This window comes from Marmota flaviventris, chromosome 2 (genome assembly GCF_047511675.1).
Source record: "Marmota flaviventris isolate mMarFla1 chromosome 2, mMarFla1.hap1, whole genome shotgun sequence".
In the NCBI taxonomy this organism is placed as follows: Eukaryota; Metazoa; Chordata; class Mammalia; order Rodentia; family Sciuridae; genus Marmota; species Marmota flaviventris.
In genome coordinates, this window is record NC_092499.1 from 11,992,814 (window position 1) to 12,008,413 (window position 15,600).

The window sequence follows — 15,600 nt, forward strand, 5'->3', positions numbered from 1 at the left end:
ACGGTTATGCAGGGGAAGGAGGAGCTGTGGAATCGAGTGATTCCAAGTGCAGCTCCTCGAGCTGATGGAATTTCTCGCCCTGTTGGCATCTTTCAAGGGACAGTTCTACCTTGGGCATTAATACCTCATTCACGGACATGAGTGTCCACAGCTGCTGGGATTGTGACCACCAAAGTGCTACTGTTCGGGGAAACAACCCCTGGCACAGAAACCAGAACCGATTCTTTGGCAGTGAGAACAGGGGGTAAGGCGTTGGCATGTGGGCCCCGTGGGGACAGGCAGCCTTGCGTGATCTGATGGTATGTCTGACCCCCGCAGCGACTGCTGCTTAGGGAAGGGGCCTGGATCTCTGTCTGGTCACCCTGGGAAGACTTGCCCAAGTCAGGGACACCTCAACTGAGGAAATGGGAGGAAGGATTTGGGGTTTGATATTTCAAAAAAGAAAAGACATCGAGCAAGTTCCTCAAGAGGTAAGTGGGAGTTCTTTGGGCCGCCCTCCCCTTACTTGAGTTTATTTAGACTTTGGATCCTGTACCTGATCGTGCCCTGGCTGGGGCAGCCCAGTGGCATTCTTGTCCCAGCCGTTTCATGGGAAGCACAGCTGATTATACGTGGGATCTGAGGTCCAACCCTGAGGACCTTGCATTTGCTAATGGTGTTTTAGCACCAGCCCCCTGGGAAGTGCATAACAGCTTCCTGGATCTCTTAATCCAGCTGCTGTTAATTCAGTAACAACTCAGTCACCACCGTCTCTCCATCTCCTCTGCATCTTCCGTGGTTCTACCCAGGAGAGAACAAAAGTGGGAGCATTGGGGAAAAGCAGCTTGCAGTTCCTTTTAAGGCCAATCTGCACAGACCCCAGGACCCGGCAGCCCCACCCCGAGTGTTTACCCAAGAGAAATATGAAAACATGTCTCCCCAAAGGCTCACAGGCACGACTTTCGGCAGCTCAAAAACCTGGGAATAGCCTAGGTGTCCATCAACAGGGACACGGTAAACAAATGGTAGCATACGTGGTGGAGTTCTGCTCAGCTACAGAGAGGAAGGAATACTCAAGTGTGCAACCTACAGACGAGTCTCCACCACTCTCTGGATAAAGGAAAAACAAGAAGACGTTGGCGACTCTGTTTATGTGAATGTCGGGAACAAGCAAATCTAATCTATGATTTTAGAAATCAGAATAGCCATTGCCCTCAGGGTAGAAAGAGGTACTTTCTAGGGTGTGGGGATGTTCTGTGTTGTGATGGGCTGTGGCCTCTGCAGGTGGACACCTTGGTCAAAGCTGTCAGGGGTGCACGTGAGGTGGAGCTAACCCCTGGATCAGAATGATAAGACCGTCTGCCTGTCCTTAGGAGGGTCCCCACTTGTCCCCCAAGTCCTGGGGCTGTCCTCAAGTCACTTATTCTTGAATGGACAGAGGCTGGGCATATTTGATTCTTTTGGGTATATTCTTGTGTCTTGAAGACCTACCCAAGGCTGGCACTGTCTGTTTGACCGCCGTCCATCCCCCTTCCTCTCTTCCTCTCTCTTTTCTACCTTCCCTCCCTTTCCTTCTCCTTCCTCCCCCACCCAGCCCCTCTGCTGTCCCCAGCACGGCTTTCCAGTTGTGCCAGGTCTTTCCAGGACCTCGCTCTGGGATGAAGCTCTGCGGTGTCTTTGCTTTCTCAAGGGGACCTGAGCCTGCCTCTTGACACCTATGCTTCAGAGGCACCCGACACAGCCCATATCGAGGAGGTGCAGATTCACCCCAAAGACTTCATGGGTGGGATAACAATGAGAGGGCCTCGTGGCACCCAGTGCCAGGTGCTTTGTTGATGACACTTTTCCACATTCTGGCCACCCCCATACAGACTGAGATGACCACAGGTGTCCTCCACTAGGCCAGACCCAGGACTGCACAAAGCCAGCCTCTTGCAACAATTAGCTTAAGAAACTGACCTCAGGGCCGCCTTTTCTCTCTCCTCCCCTGGAGTCCCCTGTGAGCCCGCTCCCCACCCCCACCTGTAGCGGAACCGGATTTAATGCCTCAACTGAGAGAATGAGATGTTCTGTTATTTTTCATGGGAAATTAAACCTGACCCGGCTGTCAGTTAGCTCATGCCAAGGGAGGATGGATGGCCCGGGCGCGGCACTTAACCCCTGCTCTGCGCACGCCAGGGCCGGGATGGTGGCATGGGGGAGGGGCTGGCTGGGAGCCAGGCATGACGTCACCCGCCGCAGGCTGGGGGTGGGCCTGCAGGAAAGGTCAGAGGGCCTTCCTGGGGGTAATGATGTCCAGGAGGTCCAGGCTGGTGGCACCCGCGATGGTCCCACCTCTGATGCTCCCCCCGAGACTCAGCTGCTCCTGTGTCTTCCAGTTCCCAACTCTACCTCGTGCCCCGATGAGGAGAGCTGGTGGTCGGGGCTGGTGATCATCGTGGCCGTATGCTGTGCCGCCCTGGTGTTCCTGACCGTGCTCGTCATCATTTGCTACAAAGCCATAAAAAGGTGAGTGTCACTGTGCCCAGCTCTGAGTCCCGGGGGGAACCCGCTGGGCTCCGGGCTCCTCCACCCACCCTCCAGCACTTTTTAAAATCATAGCAATTGCTGAGCCCATAAGAAGCAGGAAGACTGTACACACACTTCCCTGTGCCCTCGCCCTGATCCCGCACTTTCTGAGGTTTTGCTGTATTTGCTGCATCTATTTCCTCTTTCTTTCTTTCTTGTTGCTGGAATATTTTAAAGTAAACCTCAGTCACGATGCCCCATTTTTTTTAGGGAGTTTGATTCCACGAGCGTTTGACGTGCACCCGTTGTGTGTCAGGCCCGGCGCAACCCAAAAGAACCAAAAATATTGCCAAACTCCAGAGGGTCATGGGAGTTGTTAATAATACGGTGTATCTAAGAAAGCGTTTTTAATTCCTTGCCGTCCCTGTGAAGAAGGATCATAACACCTAAAACGTTTAATTTACCTCTTTTAATCTGTTGGCATGTGCGACCTCACCTCAATAATTCAAAAGCAGAGACTGACATCATCAAGTTGAAAGTCTTAAAATGAATCATGATCAAGCATCCAGGAAGGGGGCCAACAGTGTCCTGGCAAGTGAGCGGAAGAGGCCAGACCCAGCAGCAGGACCCAGCGTGGCTGCTGCAAGCAGCACAGGCCATGCCCTGGGCATGGACCTCCCAGCCCAGAACCCCCCTTCTCCAGTGCCCATGCTGCAGGGCAGTCTCTAAAACGACAGTAAATACCCAGGGAATAACTGTGGTCAACTCCTCGCCAGGCACCGGGTTCACCCCCTCACCCACACTCTTGGCTCCTCTTTGCCTCATCTCTTTCCAAACAGCCCCATTTGCAGATGAGGAAACTGCGGCCCTGAGGAGTTAGGGAGCTGCCCAGGATGGTACAACCGGGGAGCAGTCAAGTCAGAATTTAAGCCCAGAACCATGTGACTCCAGAGCCCAGCCCTGGCCATGGCACCACTTTACCAATATGTTTGATTCCAGTGTTGGATGTTCCTGCTCTTGCTCAGGGGTGCAGAAAAGGGGGGCCTGTGAGTGTGGCAGGGTGAGTCTGCAGCACTGGGAAGGACAGACAGAGCTCGCACTAGCGTCTCGTCAGGGTAGTGCTGCCCTGCCTTAGCTGAGCTGGGCTCTGAGAGGGCTAGGGGATGACCAGGGAAGGAGCATGAAGGGAAGGCTCCCTCCAGGGGCTGTGGCAGCTTTTTCTAGGGACATGGGCAAGTCCAGGGAGCAAACGGAGCTGATGAAGCCAGAGCAGCCATGGGGCAGTAGCTCCCCAGCACAGCAGCCAAGGGGACGGAAACTTAGCCCTCAGGGAGGGTCTGCCCAACTGGGAGTTGGTGGAGACACAGAGGAAGGGGAGGACATGTCCCCCAGCATCTCTGCGCCTCTCAGGTCTCCTGTGGGTCCTCCAGTGGCCAAACCCAAGACGCCGAGGAAATGGAGAGATGTGGTCTGAGATGAGCCTCCTGGGGTGCCAAGCAGGGAGAGAGTGAAATGGGCAGCTGGGGGCACGTGGAGACAGCCATGATGCCCATCCACCTCTTGGCCAAGATTGGGACACGGGGAATAAGACCCAGCCTCTGCCTTCAGGTTGTCCCTAATCCAGAGACAGTGTCCTTGAAACACAATACCTGGTGCCAGGAGGGGGCCTGCACACTGCAGGGGAGGAAGAGACCGCCTGGCTTCCAGAGCCCTGGGGGCCTGCCCTGGGGGGGCTGTAGAGAGCCTTGTGCTAGCCAGGTCTGTCTGCACATCTCCCCAGAGCAGATGGAGGGTTTCCTGCTCTCGGCCATTTCTTTTTGGTCAATAATTCATCTGAAACATGCCTTTACTCTCAGGAAACAGAAACAGGCCGCGTCACTGTGAAAGAAAAATTCAGTGAGAAGCCCCACGTTTCTGAGCTCTCGCGGCCTCCAGTCCCAGGGGGGATTTCCATCTCATGAAAGGCCCCCGTCCAGCCTTTCAGAGCCAGGTTGCAGGAGGATGGTTCTAGAATCAGCTGGGGTAGGAAGGAGGCGATTTGGGAGTTGCCAGGTTGAGCATCTGGGGTCAAGATAGTCGGGAGGCCTCGTTAAAGGGAGGTGTAGTGGTCAGCGTTCCCAGGAACCTCATCCTCCAGGACCAGGGGAGAGGCTGAGGGCAGACAGAACCTCTGAGAGTCCAGACAACCAAAGCCTCTTAGTCCACAGTGGAAGAGGAATCTTAAACCAGGGTGAGCCATCGAGTCACCAAGATAAAATTCCAAGGCACCCACTGCCCCAGTGACCTGGGGACACTCAGCAGGGAGCTGCCCTCCTGGGGTGGCCTTTGCACCCTTTCACCCCATGAAAGCCCCTGTGTTGAGGAGAGATGACCCCCACACACACCGTGCTCCTGTGTAGAGGCACCCACACCCCAAGGACAGGCAGAGGCCTTGCCTGGGGGCCTCAGGGCCCTGGTCCTTGCTGTCACTGTGCCTTCGCCATTGAACCTCTTGACAGCCATTTCCGTCTCGTGTTCAGGCTGCGATGGTGGGGCTGAGGGGGAGCCCGGTCCTACAGACTGGACTGTGGTCAGTGCAGTGGGTACTCTCGGGCCGGGCTGGAGAGCCTGCACTCCAGCTATTACTAGATGTACTGTTGAGCCACTTCCTGTGGAATGAGCACTTTTGAATGCTCCAGCTTCTTTCGTGGTGCCTTGGAAAAGCCCTTGACTGGCACAGGGCTTCTCAGAAAGTTGATGTTGGTCCACGGGTATTGAGCATCTTCTGTACGCCAGGGCCTAGACCAGGCTCCACGGATGCAGAGTGAACAGGATTGAGACCCCATCCTCATCCTGCCAGTGAGACAGGCAGATTACACGCCCACACCCACAGACTAATCCACAAGGTGGTTTAAAAGACATTGCTACAGAGAGAAGGTGAGCGGGCACAGAAGGAGGAGACGCAGGGGGGTTGCTTCCACCAACCGGCAAGTCAGGCGTGTTGTGCACACTTTTTTAAAGAGCTTAATGATTCAAAAGTGTGGCTAGGGCTTTGCGCACTCATTACCACCTTTTAATTCAGTTTTTATTTTTGTCAGAGTTAATACATGCACATAATTTAAAATGTCCTATGTGCCATAAAGTTATTAGGGAAACAACAGCCCCTGACTTCCGCTGCTCTTCCCCATCTCGTTCTTGAGAGGCGGCCACTTCTGACAGCTGTTGCCTGCTGTGTCTCCTCTGATTCTAAGTGATGTGCACACAGCTATTTGAGTTTTCCTCCAATTTGGAACATTATCTACTAACGTTCCACTATGGAATACCAGGGCCGGCACCCCTAACCCACAGACCTTCAAAACTCTTCCTCTCTTCCGTCCTCCACGGGTGGCCTCCCAGGGTGGGGCTCAGGATATCAGTGGTGACCTTAGTCTAACCTGTGAGCCTGCCGTTTACCACGGTTTCTTTGCTTTCCTGGGTTTCCTCTCGGTGTGCTCGGGCCCATGGTGCCAGTTTCCTCTTGGAGACTCCGTCCTTCTGCGGGGGGCCTGGTGGCTCTCTGGGCCTGCTGTGTAGCCACTGGGCTGCGGTCCCCGCAGCAGCTTCCCGGGACCAGCACTCCAAACAGGCTTCTGTCTGGAACTCTCCACACTTGGCTTCCCCCACCCCGCTCCGGGGCTTCATTTCTTCATCTTGATTCCTTCAGGAACTTATTATAAGATCGGGCCCAAATATACACTCCATAGAAAGCTCATCAGTGGAAGTAGTTTTTTTTTTTTTTTTTTCCTCCAGAATTTACATTCTTTTGGGACTTCAGGGTGGCCCAGAAAGGGGTTTGTTCTTCCTTCCTGCAGAGCAGACCCACTTACCTGGGCAGCTGCATTGCCAGACAGGGCTGGGGATGAGTTTCCCTGGGGTCCGAACCACAGCAGCCTTGGAGAGGTCATGAGCAAATGGAAGAAATGCCAGATCTCTCTCTTCCCTGCCCAACTGCTTGTCTGAGTCCATGGCTTCGCCTGTGCTTCCTTCTTTCTAGAGGTAAAGCCGGGATCCCACTCCTCTCACTCATCTCTCCCCGCTGTGCCTGGCACGGCACCTGCACCAGGGGCCACTTGGTGACCATTTCTCTGGCTTGAATGGAGGCCTGTTTACACACGTGCCAGATTCCACCTTTGAATTTGACGAAGGCCATTTAGAATTCCAGCAAACTCATTTCCCCCCCCTTCTCTCTGGGTGAGTGAAGGAGAATCTGTTTGGGGTAAATAGCATGTGCCCAGGGCTCAATGCCAGGCCCCACCCTGGCACCAGGTTCGGTCTCCTCCACCCTCTGCCATCTCTGCCCTTCCCCCTGAGTCCTTCTTCAGCCTCCTCCACACTCTAGCTCGGTGACACAGCAGCTCCCCTCCACCTCAGAGTGGCGTAGCCTCCCTCCCACCTGTGTGTGACAGCTCGGACCCCACCATGAAGGGTCCCGCCACCTGCCACCTCCTCATCCACCCCATGGAGCACGGCTACTGGCCAGGGGCCAGCCACCTCCACTCCCCTCCCTACTCAGGCCACTAGCTGAAGGGTAGGGACAGGGGACACAGAGGCAGGCTGGCCCAAAGCCCCAGGGAGGCCCAGGGATTCAGGACAGGATGGAAATTCTTCGTCTACTTTCCACTCACCATGAACTTCAAGAGCAAGAAATACACCTGGAATGCATCTGGGATTCCCTTGGGCTTTGCGACTGGTCTATCTCAGGGACAAACACCTGTGGCCAGGTGGGGGCCTGATGTAGTAGCTGGGGCTGGACAGCTGTTCCCACCTGTCATGTCTCTCTGCTGTCTGTGTAGGCACCCGTAACCCCCCCCCCCCAAACACACACACACACACACACACACACACACACACACACGCACGCCCAAGTGCTGTCCCTGGCTGGAAGTCCAGGTCACCACTTCTCCTGCTGGGAATTGAGTGCACATTGGCACACTCCCCGTAGGGGCCTCTGCCGGTCAAGTGCTGGGCCTCGGGGCACAGCCTCAACTGCTGAAACCACCTGCCGTCCTGGGCCACCTGCTGCATTCGAGGAGCCGGCACCTGCACTTTGCTGCACAATCCAGACTCACTGCCCCCGAGGCCAGCACTGCTCCTGGGCCTTGCCCCGTCCTTGGGCTGTCTGGGGTTTGGCTTCTCCCTGGTCAACGCACTGGCTCCTTTTGAGTCCGGATGCCACAGTGTCTCCCACCATCATCACCATTGTCCTGCCTCCAAGAAGGGCTTGGGCTGAGACGGGATGTGGCGGGTGTCAGGCTGCCCTGGGTGCAGGAGCTTGCGTGGACTCCTTTCCATCAGCGCTGGCTGACATGAAGTTCACCCCTCTCAGACCCAAACAGAGCTCTGCCTTTTTCTTTTCTTTTTTTTTTTTTTTTTTTTGGTGTGTCTGTGTGTGCCGGAGATTGAACTCAGGGGCACCCGACTACTGAGCCACACCCCCAGCCCTATTTTGTATTTTATTTAGAGACAGGGTCTCACTGAGTGCTTAGCACCTTGTTTTTGTTGGGGCTGGCTTTGAACTCAGCATCCTCCTGCCTCAGCCTCCCGAGCCGCTGGGATTACAAGTGTGCCACTGTGCCCAGCTCTGGGGCCTTTTTCTTTTGTCATGAAGAAGTTCACCCCTCTCTGAAGCCAGCTCCCCAGGCCCACTGGGTCAAGGTTCTGGACTAGTCATTGTTCCTGGAGCCTCAGAGAAGCAGGTTCCCAGTGTCCCAGTGAGACAGGTGCCATTGGGGCCACTCCTGCCCAGAGACCCTCCAGCAAAGGGCCTTTACCCCTCAGCCATGCTGGCATCTCAGGGGCTTGAAGGATGGTCATTGAACTCGAGCTAGTGTGGAGGCTCTCTGTCCAGGCTTCTGTAAGTGGCCCTTCGGTCCTTTCTCCAGCATCCTGGCTGGGAAGGGCATCATCCTGAATGAATCCCAGCCACAGAGCTTAGGGGAGATGCAGGGCAGAGCCCGTGAGAGGACCCTTGCCCAGCCAGCCACGCCCTCCACTGTCCCCTCTGGGCATGTGGCTCCCCGGAGGAGGCCTCTCAGCAGAAGCCAGGGATCTGGTCAAGACCCTCAGCTTCCACCCAGGTGTGCAGGTGCTCAGACCTGGCTCATCTTTGCCTGGGACATGGCGGGGAGGTGCCCAGGCCTGGAAGTGGGACTGCTGCTCCTCACAGGGATAGCTTGGTGGCTTCTTGACCCAGAGTCAGGGAAGTCTGTAGTCTACAGAGGAGTCCCATCCCGTGGCCGACCTCTGCCGTGTGTGTGTGTGTGTGTGTGTGTGTGTGTGTGTGTGTCTGTGTCCTGGGCTGGGCAGCGGGGAGGTGGATGCCTTTGGCAGGGAGAACCTGGGACCTGTAACCCCCACTTTGTTGAAAGCAAACCCTCCAGGGTGGGGTGAGACTAGGGGGAGCTGGGGGCCCTCTCAGCCACCCGAGCTGCACCCTGCCTGCAGCATCTCCAGCAGAGCCGCAGTGGAGGGTGGAAGCGCCACCGTCAGCCCCGGAGTGCCACCTGGTCCTGGAACTTCCTGCCCAAGGCAGGCACAATTTCTGCCAAGGTCGCTGGACTGCGGGCATCCAGAGTCGTCAATACAACACTCTGAGCAGAGAACACAGAGCGCCTGCTGCTCCCATGCCACAGGGGCACGAGAGGTGGCAGGTGGGAGGGCCTGGCCTCCTGAGCGCGGCCAAGGAAGAGCTCACTTACCTTTCTCTTGGTTTTAGGAACCATGCCACTTAGGGAGCCCTCGGTGGCCGTCTCTGCCTGGACCAGGGTGGACATGCCTCTCCTTGGTTTGGGGGACCAGCCCTGACTGGCCCACAGAGCCCAGATCCAGGCTGGGTCCTAGCATCGCCCCATAGCCCTTCTGGATCGTTACGGGCTCGTGTTAGGTAGGCAGCCTGTGCAGACTGGAGGATGCTGACCACTACCAGCCAGTGGAGCAGCCCCTGCTGGCACCTTCTAGCAGCAGAGCAAAGAGTTAACAAGCACTTATGGAGCACTTACTGTTTGCCAGATGCTCATCCAAGTGCTTGACATGCACTAACACAATTAATCCTCCCAACCAGCCTATGAAATGGACACCATTACTGTGCTCATTTTATAGATGATGAAACTGAGGCACAGAGAGGTTGCTCAGCTTGCCCTAGATACACAGCCAGAGAGTGACGGAGCCAGGTTTCCCTGAGCTGTGACTTCTGCCCCTAAGTGCTGCATCAATGTTACTGTTCTGCTCTAGGTAAAAACCCCACTTCCCCTGGGTACTACTGAAGCCCAGAGGCTTTGGGAGCAGCTCTGGGCCACAGCTCGGGGAGCACAATGGCTGGGGACTTGGCTCCAGTGGCAGGAGGGGAGCATGCCACGTCCACTTCTCAGGAAAGCCCTGGATGCCACCCTCTCCCCTCACCATGTGCAGGTGTCTGTGAGCCTCTCCCTCGACAGGGTTCTAGGACCCCATGCCATGAGACGTCCCAGGTTAGAGGTGAATGAAAGAGCCAGGTGTGGAGGACCCTGCAGGAGGGTAAGGGAGGCCCTCCCATGCCCACAGGACCTTGGACCCATTTTTAGGGGACGCTGTCCCAATACTCGGAGGGTGTGTGGCCCAGGATGCAGGGGCAGGGGGTGGTGGTCCCATCATCCCCAGCAGGTCAAAGCCCTCCCTAAGCCTCAGTTTCCCATAAAGCGACCCTTGACTCCAGCCTTGCTTCTTTGGGGAACTCTGAGGAGGGACAAGGACATGTCTGAGAAGACTGCTTTGCACAAAGTGGCAGGAAGTGTGGGTGTCCCCTTCCCTTTCTAGAAGAAGCCCTGGGCCAGGCTTGACAGCGCAGAGTGCTCCCCCAATTCCTCCTGGTTTTGTGAGCATCTTCCACCACAGGGGAGAAGGGAGCCGTGAGCAGATTGCAGCTCAGCCCTCTTCTCCGAGGCCCACAATTCCACCCAGGCTGCCACTGGCCATCTCCTTACAGACCTCCCTCCACCAGGCTCATTCAGACAGGCTGCATCGCAGGCATGGAGCCAGCCACCAAGGGCCAGCCCCGCTCACATGGCCTTTGGGAGGCTCTGGGGACACTCGAGAAGGCACATGCAATCGTCCTGAGCTTTTCACGGTGGCCACAATGTTCAGTGGAGACAGCACTCAGCAAGTGCCCATTCAGGCTCAGTCCTGGGGACCTGGGAGGTGCCTGATGGGATCAGGTCCACCCAGGACAGCAGGACTGTGGCATGGAGCTGGGACCCCGAATGGGCAGCCCAGACCAGGAGGGTGTAGATACTCCAGGTGGGGCTGGAGCTCTCCCGAATGACTGGAGCCAGGACAGACAGTAGCACAGAGATTTCAGGAGCTCAGCAACTGAGCAGGGGCTTTCTCAGAGCCTCCCTCCAATGGCCCTGGTCCCCTATGTGGATAGAACAATGGACCTTGGGGTTCAGTAGCCTCTGAAATGAGCTGCAGATGATTTAGGATGAAGGGTTCAAAAAGCACAGATGTATGGTAATTCAATTTGGGCATCCATCGCCATCATCATCATCACTTTGTCACTGCTGCCCTGGGTCTAACCATCACTGTCATCACCACTGCCATTACCCTGCCACAACCATCACCACTGCCATTACCCCCTCCTCCACCATTTTACCACTACCACCATCATCACCAGCACTACCATCACCATCACCACCACTACCACCTCCTCCACCATTATCACCATCACCACCACAACCATCACCATAACCACTACCACCACCACCTGAATCACCATTATCACCACTACCACCTCCTCCACCATCACCACTATCACCGTCATCACCACCATCACCACTGCCACTACCCCCTCCTCCATTATTCCAACCACACCATGCCCTTCATCGTATTTACCATTTTCCTTTGGCCACACAAGCAAGAGGGTAAAGCTGCCCATTGGTGCCTCTTTCTATTCACTGTCTGCTCCCCCTGTGTCCATGTTCATGACCACAATCAATGAGATCACTCCACACTTGATCCTATGAGGCTGACTGTACGTTCTGATCTGTCTAAACAGTCCCAGTTCAGGCCTGCTTGGTTAGCAATGGTCTCATCTCCTAGATTGCATGTTACATTATATGGTCACTCTAGTTAAGAACAGTCCAGCTTCTGATGGACCCCACAGGGCCAGCAGTGTAAGGATGCTAACCCAGAAGAGAGGGCTTCATTCCAGGACTTACAGAGGTCCACCCCACAGTCACTGGTATCTAACGATGTCCCTGCCTCCCCAACCCCCTTCTAGGAAACCACTGAGAAAAGATGAAAATGGCACCAGCATTGCCGAGTACCCCATGAGCTCCTCCCAGAGCAACAAAGGGGTGGACGTGAACAGTGCGGTGGTGTGAGTCTACCCCCAGGCCCAGAACCGATGGCCACAGGGACACCTTGGTGGTACTAGTGGACATGGGAAGCCAAGTGGACACAAGCTGACTCCAGGCTTGCCCAGGACTCCATTGTCGTGCAGGCTTCGGGCCTTCTGAGGAGAACCCACCCTCTTCCCTGGCCAGCTCCGGCCAGCCCTGGGGCAGGGGCTACACGGACATCAAGCTGAGCCTGGCCCCTGCATGCAGCGTCACACCTGCGGCTTCCTCCTCCACCTCCTCCTCATCTTATGTTTGGTCCCCTGACTGTCCCCCAGCTGCTACCTGAAGCACGCACTCTGAGGAAGACAGGGTCTGCCTGCTGGGTTGGGGAGGTGCCCCCTCTTTAGCCAAAAGAGAGGTGATCCAAAGCCCGCCCCAGGCCCTGAATCCCCCCTCCAGGAAGCCCACCTGCTTCTCTGTGAACATCCCAACAGAAGCCATCGACACAGCCATGAGACAGACGTCCCCTTTCAAAGGTGCTTCCCACCCATCTGTCCTTACCCCCTTCCATCGTCTTCAGTCTTCCCGGCCTGCTCCACCCTCCGTCCCCAGCCACACCTGGGCCCCGAGGTCCTGTCTGCCTGCCATGGGGTGGTGAGCCCCACCTGCAGATCCCCTAGGAGCAGCCAGAGGGGCTCGTCCACACTGAGGCGGTGTGTCCCAGGAGCCTAGGCCAGGCCACGGCCGCGGCCCCTGCGCCTGCTCCCAGCCCCACACCTGGCCCCACAGGAACGAGCCCCCGTGTGTGAGCCAGGCCTTGCCGCAGAGGCAGAACCACCACACATCCGAGGCCTGACCATGGCACCCAGACCCTCTCCTGAGAGTCCCCAGAAAGAGGTGTTTCTGCCCAGTTTCTCCCTGTGAATGTCTTCTCTGGGGTCCCGTCCTCTGAGAGTCTCGAACCCTCCTGAGGGTGGGAAGGAAGGGGAGGGAAAGGAGGGACCCTCCAGGCTCAGGGACCCCCAGCCCTGCCAGCTGTTTCCAAGATGGTCACCTGCCCTAGGGGGCTCATTGCTGCGCCCTGGAAGGCCTGGAGATTGTGCATCCCTTGACAGTTAGGAGAGCACTGTGACCCCATGGCTCCCTGCGTCACCCCCACACTGGCCTCGTAGGAATTAACTGGTTGCACCTGCTTTGCCACCTAAGTCACCACTGAGCTTCTCTGGCTAGTGTTTGGGCTGCAGGTGAGACTTTCAAATCCAGGGAAGACTGTCAGCCGTGAAAATCAGCCCCATTTGGGCTGAAATGTCCATTGTCCTGGAGCCCATGTGCCTCTGGAGCCGTGAGCCACTCTCCTGCCCCAGGCTGATGGGCACAGCCCTGGGCATGCCCTCCCATGGGGGCCTTGTCTTCCTTCCCTCTCTTCTGCTTGAGGACTTGGCTTGGGTTTGGACCTGGATCTCGCTTCCCCAGCACCTAGGCATTGGCACAGGGCTGCCTGTGGCCTTCGTGCTGGCTGCCCCTGTGCAGCACTCTGGGGACACAGTACTTGGTGACAAGCAGGCCAGAGGAATAGGGGCAGGGAAGGTGAGAATGCAGCAGACCCCCCAGAGCACATCCCCATGGCCTGCACCTCCTGTGGTATGCGAGCCGCTGGTGTCCTGAACAGATGCCTGGGCAGAAGGGCCCTAAGCTCATGCCACCTGGCCCCGCGCTAGTCAGAAGCTCCAGAGCCACGGGAGGTACCTTCAGCTGGAGGGAGGCCTGTGGCTACAGGGTCCCGGAAGGCTGGGCCAGACCCAGGGAGGTTCAGCATGGTGCAGCTTTCCATGCCACCAGGTACCACTGTCCCCAACTTTGGCTCAGACCTAGCCCAAATTTGACCTTTGGCCTGCAGGAACGGTGACTGAGCTGTCTGTTGTGCTTTGGCCTCTGAGACATCCAGGGCTTGGGTTTGCACGTGAACCCCCTCACCTTCGCTTGTGAAATCCCTTCTTGCCCAGGGAGAGCAAACCCAGGAGGAGCCCCCTCGTCAGGGCTGGCCATTCAGAGGATACACAGTGCAGAGAGTGAGGCCACCAGAAATTCAGTTCCTAAGATCAAAGGGCATGTGAGCTTAGGACGTTTTGCTTTAAAATGGATCTGTGGTGCTCAATGCAGGGCCATCCTCAGATGAGGCTGAGCTCTGAGGCCAAGGAGAAAACGCATGCTCCTGAGCATTTTCTCAGATGTCTTCAGCCATCTTGATGGGGAGCCCAATGGCATTTAGGATCTGCCGGAGTCATCAGGTGTTCCTAGAGGCTTCTAGAGGAAGTTTGGGAAGAAAGACTAATAGGTGTAAAAATATAGACATATATATTATATATAGTTATATATATTTAAAGAGATATCTATACATATATATATATATAATTACTATACTCTGCATCTGTACAAAGTATGATTTAAGCAGCCCAGGTAGCATCAGACACGTAATGCATGAATGTAAATATCCTGAAACTGCCTTCTTAACAATGTGCCGTGTGTACAGGGGAAAAGACCTGTCCCTTGGGGTTCTGTCTCAATGGACAGATGTACAAGTTGAAGCTGTCTTGTCCACCAACAAGCCATAATGTCAATTTCATGCTGAGGCTTCTGTATAGGAAGTGGGACCAGCAGCCTTGGGGTGGGGTGCACCGAAAGCTGCTTATGAGGAAGGAAGCACCGTGACTTTTTTATTTTCAATAAAAATATACTTATAAAGATGGCTGTCGGTTGTCATCTGTAGTGGGCACTTGCCCCTGGGTGTGGGGTAGAAAGGAGAGGGCGGGCCAGGCAGAGGTTCTGCTCAAGCCCGGGGCTCCGTGGTATAGTGTGTGTCTTATCTCTCTTTTATATCTTAATACCTGAGATCAATATTCTGGGATAAAATCAGAAAGGTTCTAGGCAAATGGAAGAAACTGGTCACCCCAACTTGGCAAGTGCTCATGGGAATCACAGAGAGCAGGAGTTGACTGGCTACACTGGGGAGCCAGGAGTCAATCTGCAGCTAGTGTCCACCTCCCAGTGTGTCCATTCCTGTGCCGAATTGTCAGTGCCCCACAGTGTCCCCAGCCACCTTGTTGCATGGAGTTATGGCCTGCCCCGTCCCACCAAGCAGAGGGGCCAAGACAGCATGGTCCCCATGCTTGCCCACCCCTGGAGCATGACCCTCTGTGGGGCCCATTCACCCCCCAGCCTCACCACCAGGAAGCCCCACTTCCAGCACTGCTCAGGAAAGCAGCTCTGCTTGGATGGGCCCCAGCAGCCGGGACGCGGGAAGGCAGAGGAAACCGGAGTTGTGCCACTTTGTCCTTCCTGTTGGTAAGTGAGGCGGCAGGTCAGAAGTGGAAAGGGAGCACTTAGATTCCAGTGTATGGGTGGGCTGTGGTGAAACCCGAACCTTCAGCCCCGACCCTCTATACTTGAGGGGACCCCAACCTAGATCCTGTAACCACAGTTGGGGCTCCACTGGGCTCCTCTATCCCCACCTGGGTTCCCCACAGCATCAGTTAGTGACTTGGAAAAGGCCTTCCTGCCTGGAGTGGGGGAAAGATCTCTCCCCATCTTGGCCACAGCCCTGGGGTGGTCAGGGGAAGGGCCCGCATTCTGGGCATCAGGGATGTGAGGGGAGTCGTGGAGCTTCCCACTAGAACTCCGAGGCACCTCTCAGTAGTGTCCCCGGCACACCTGGATCTGTGAGGTGTAGGCACACATGGAAGGCAGCCGTCATTACAGTCGCTGTCCCTGCCACAATCAATAC

At 55.9% G+C, this 15,600-nt stretch overlaps 1 protein-coding gene across 2 annotated transcripts in view; it reads left to right on the forward strand.

The window, feature by feature from the left end:
- Positions 1-14,513, forward strand: part of Prima1 (proline rich membrane anchor 1) — a 47,880-nt gene extending 33,367 nt beyond the window's left edge. The window contains exons 4-5 of one of the 2 annotated variants that reach the window (XM_027931454.2): positions 2,358-2,487; positions 11,759-14,513. In XM_027931454.2, coding sequence (XP_027787255.1) covers positions 2,358-2,487; positions 11,759-11,861 — 233 coding nt within the window. In that variant the 3' untranslated portion in view covers positions 11,862-14,513. Of the gene's footprint in view, positions 1-2,357; positions 2,488-9,220; positions 9,384-11,758 lie in introns of those variants that run through there. The other variant, XM_071606543.1, reaches the window with a different exon arrangement.
- Positions 14,514-15,600: the final 1,087 nt, after the last annotated feature.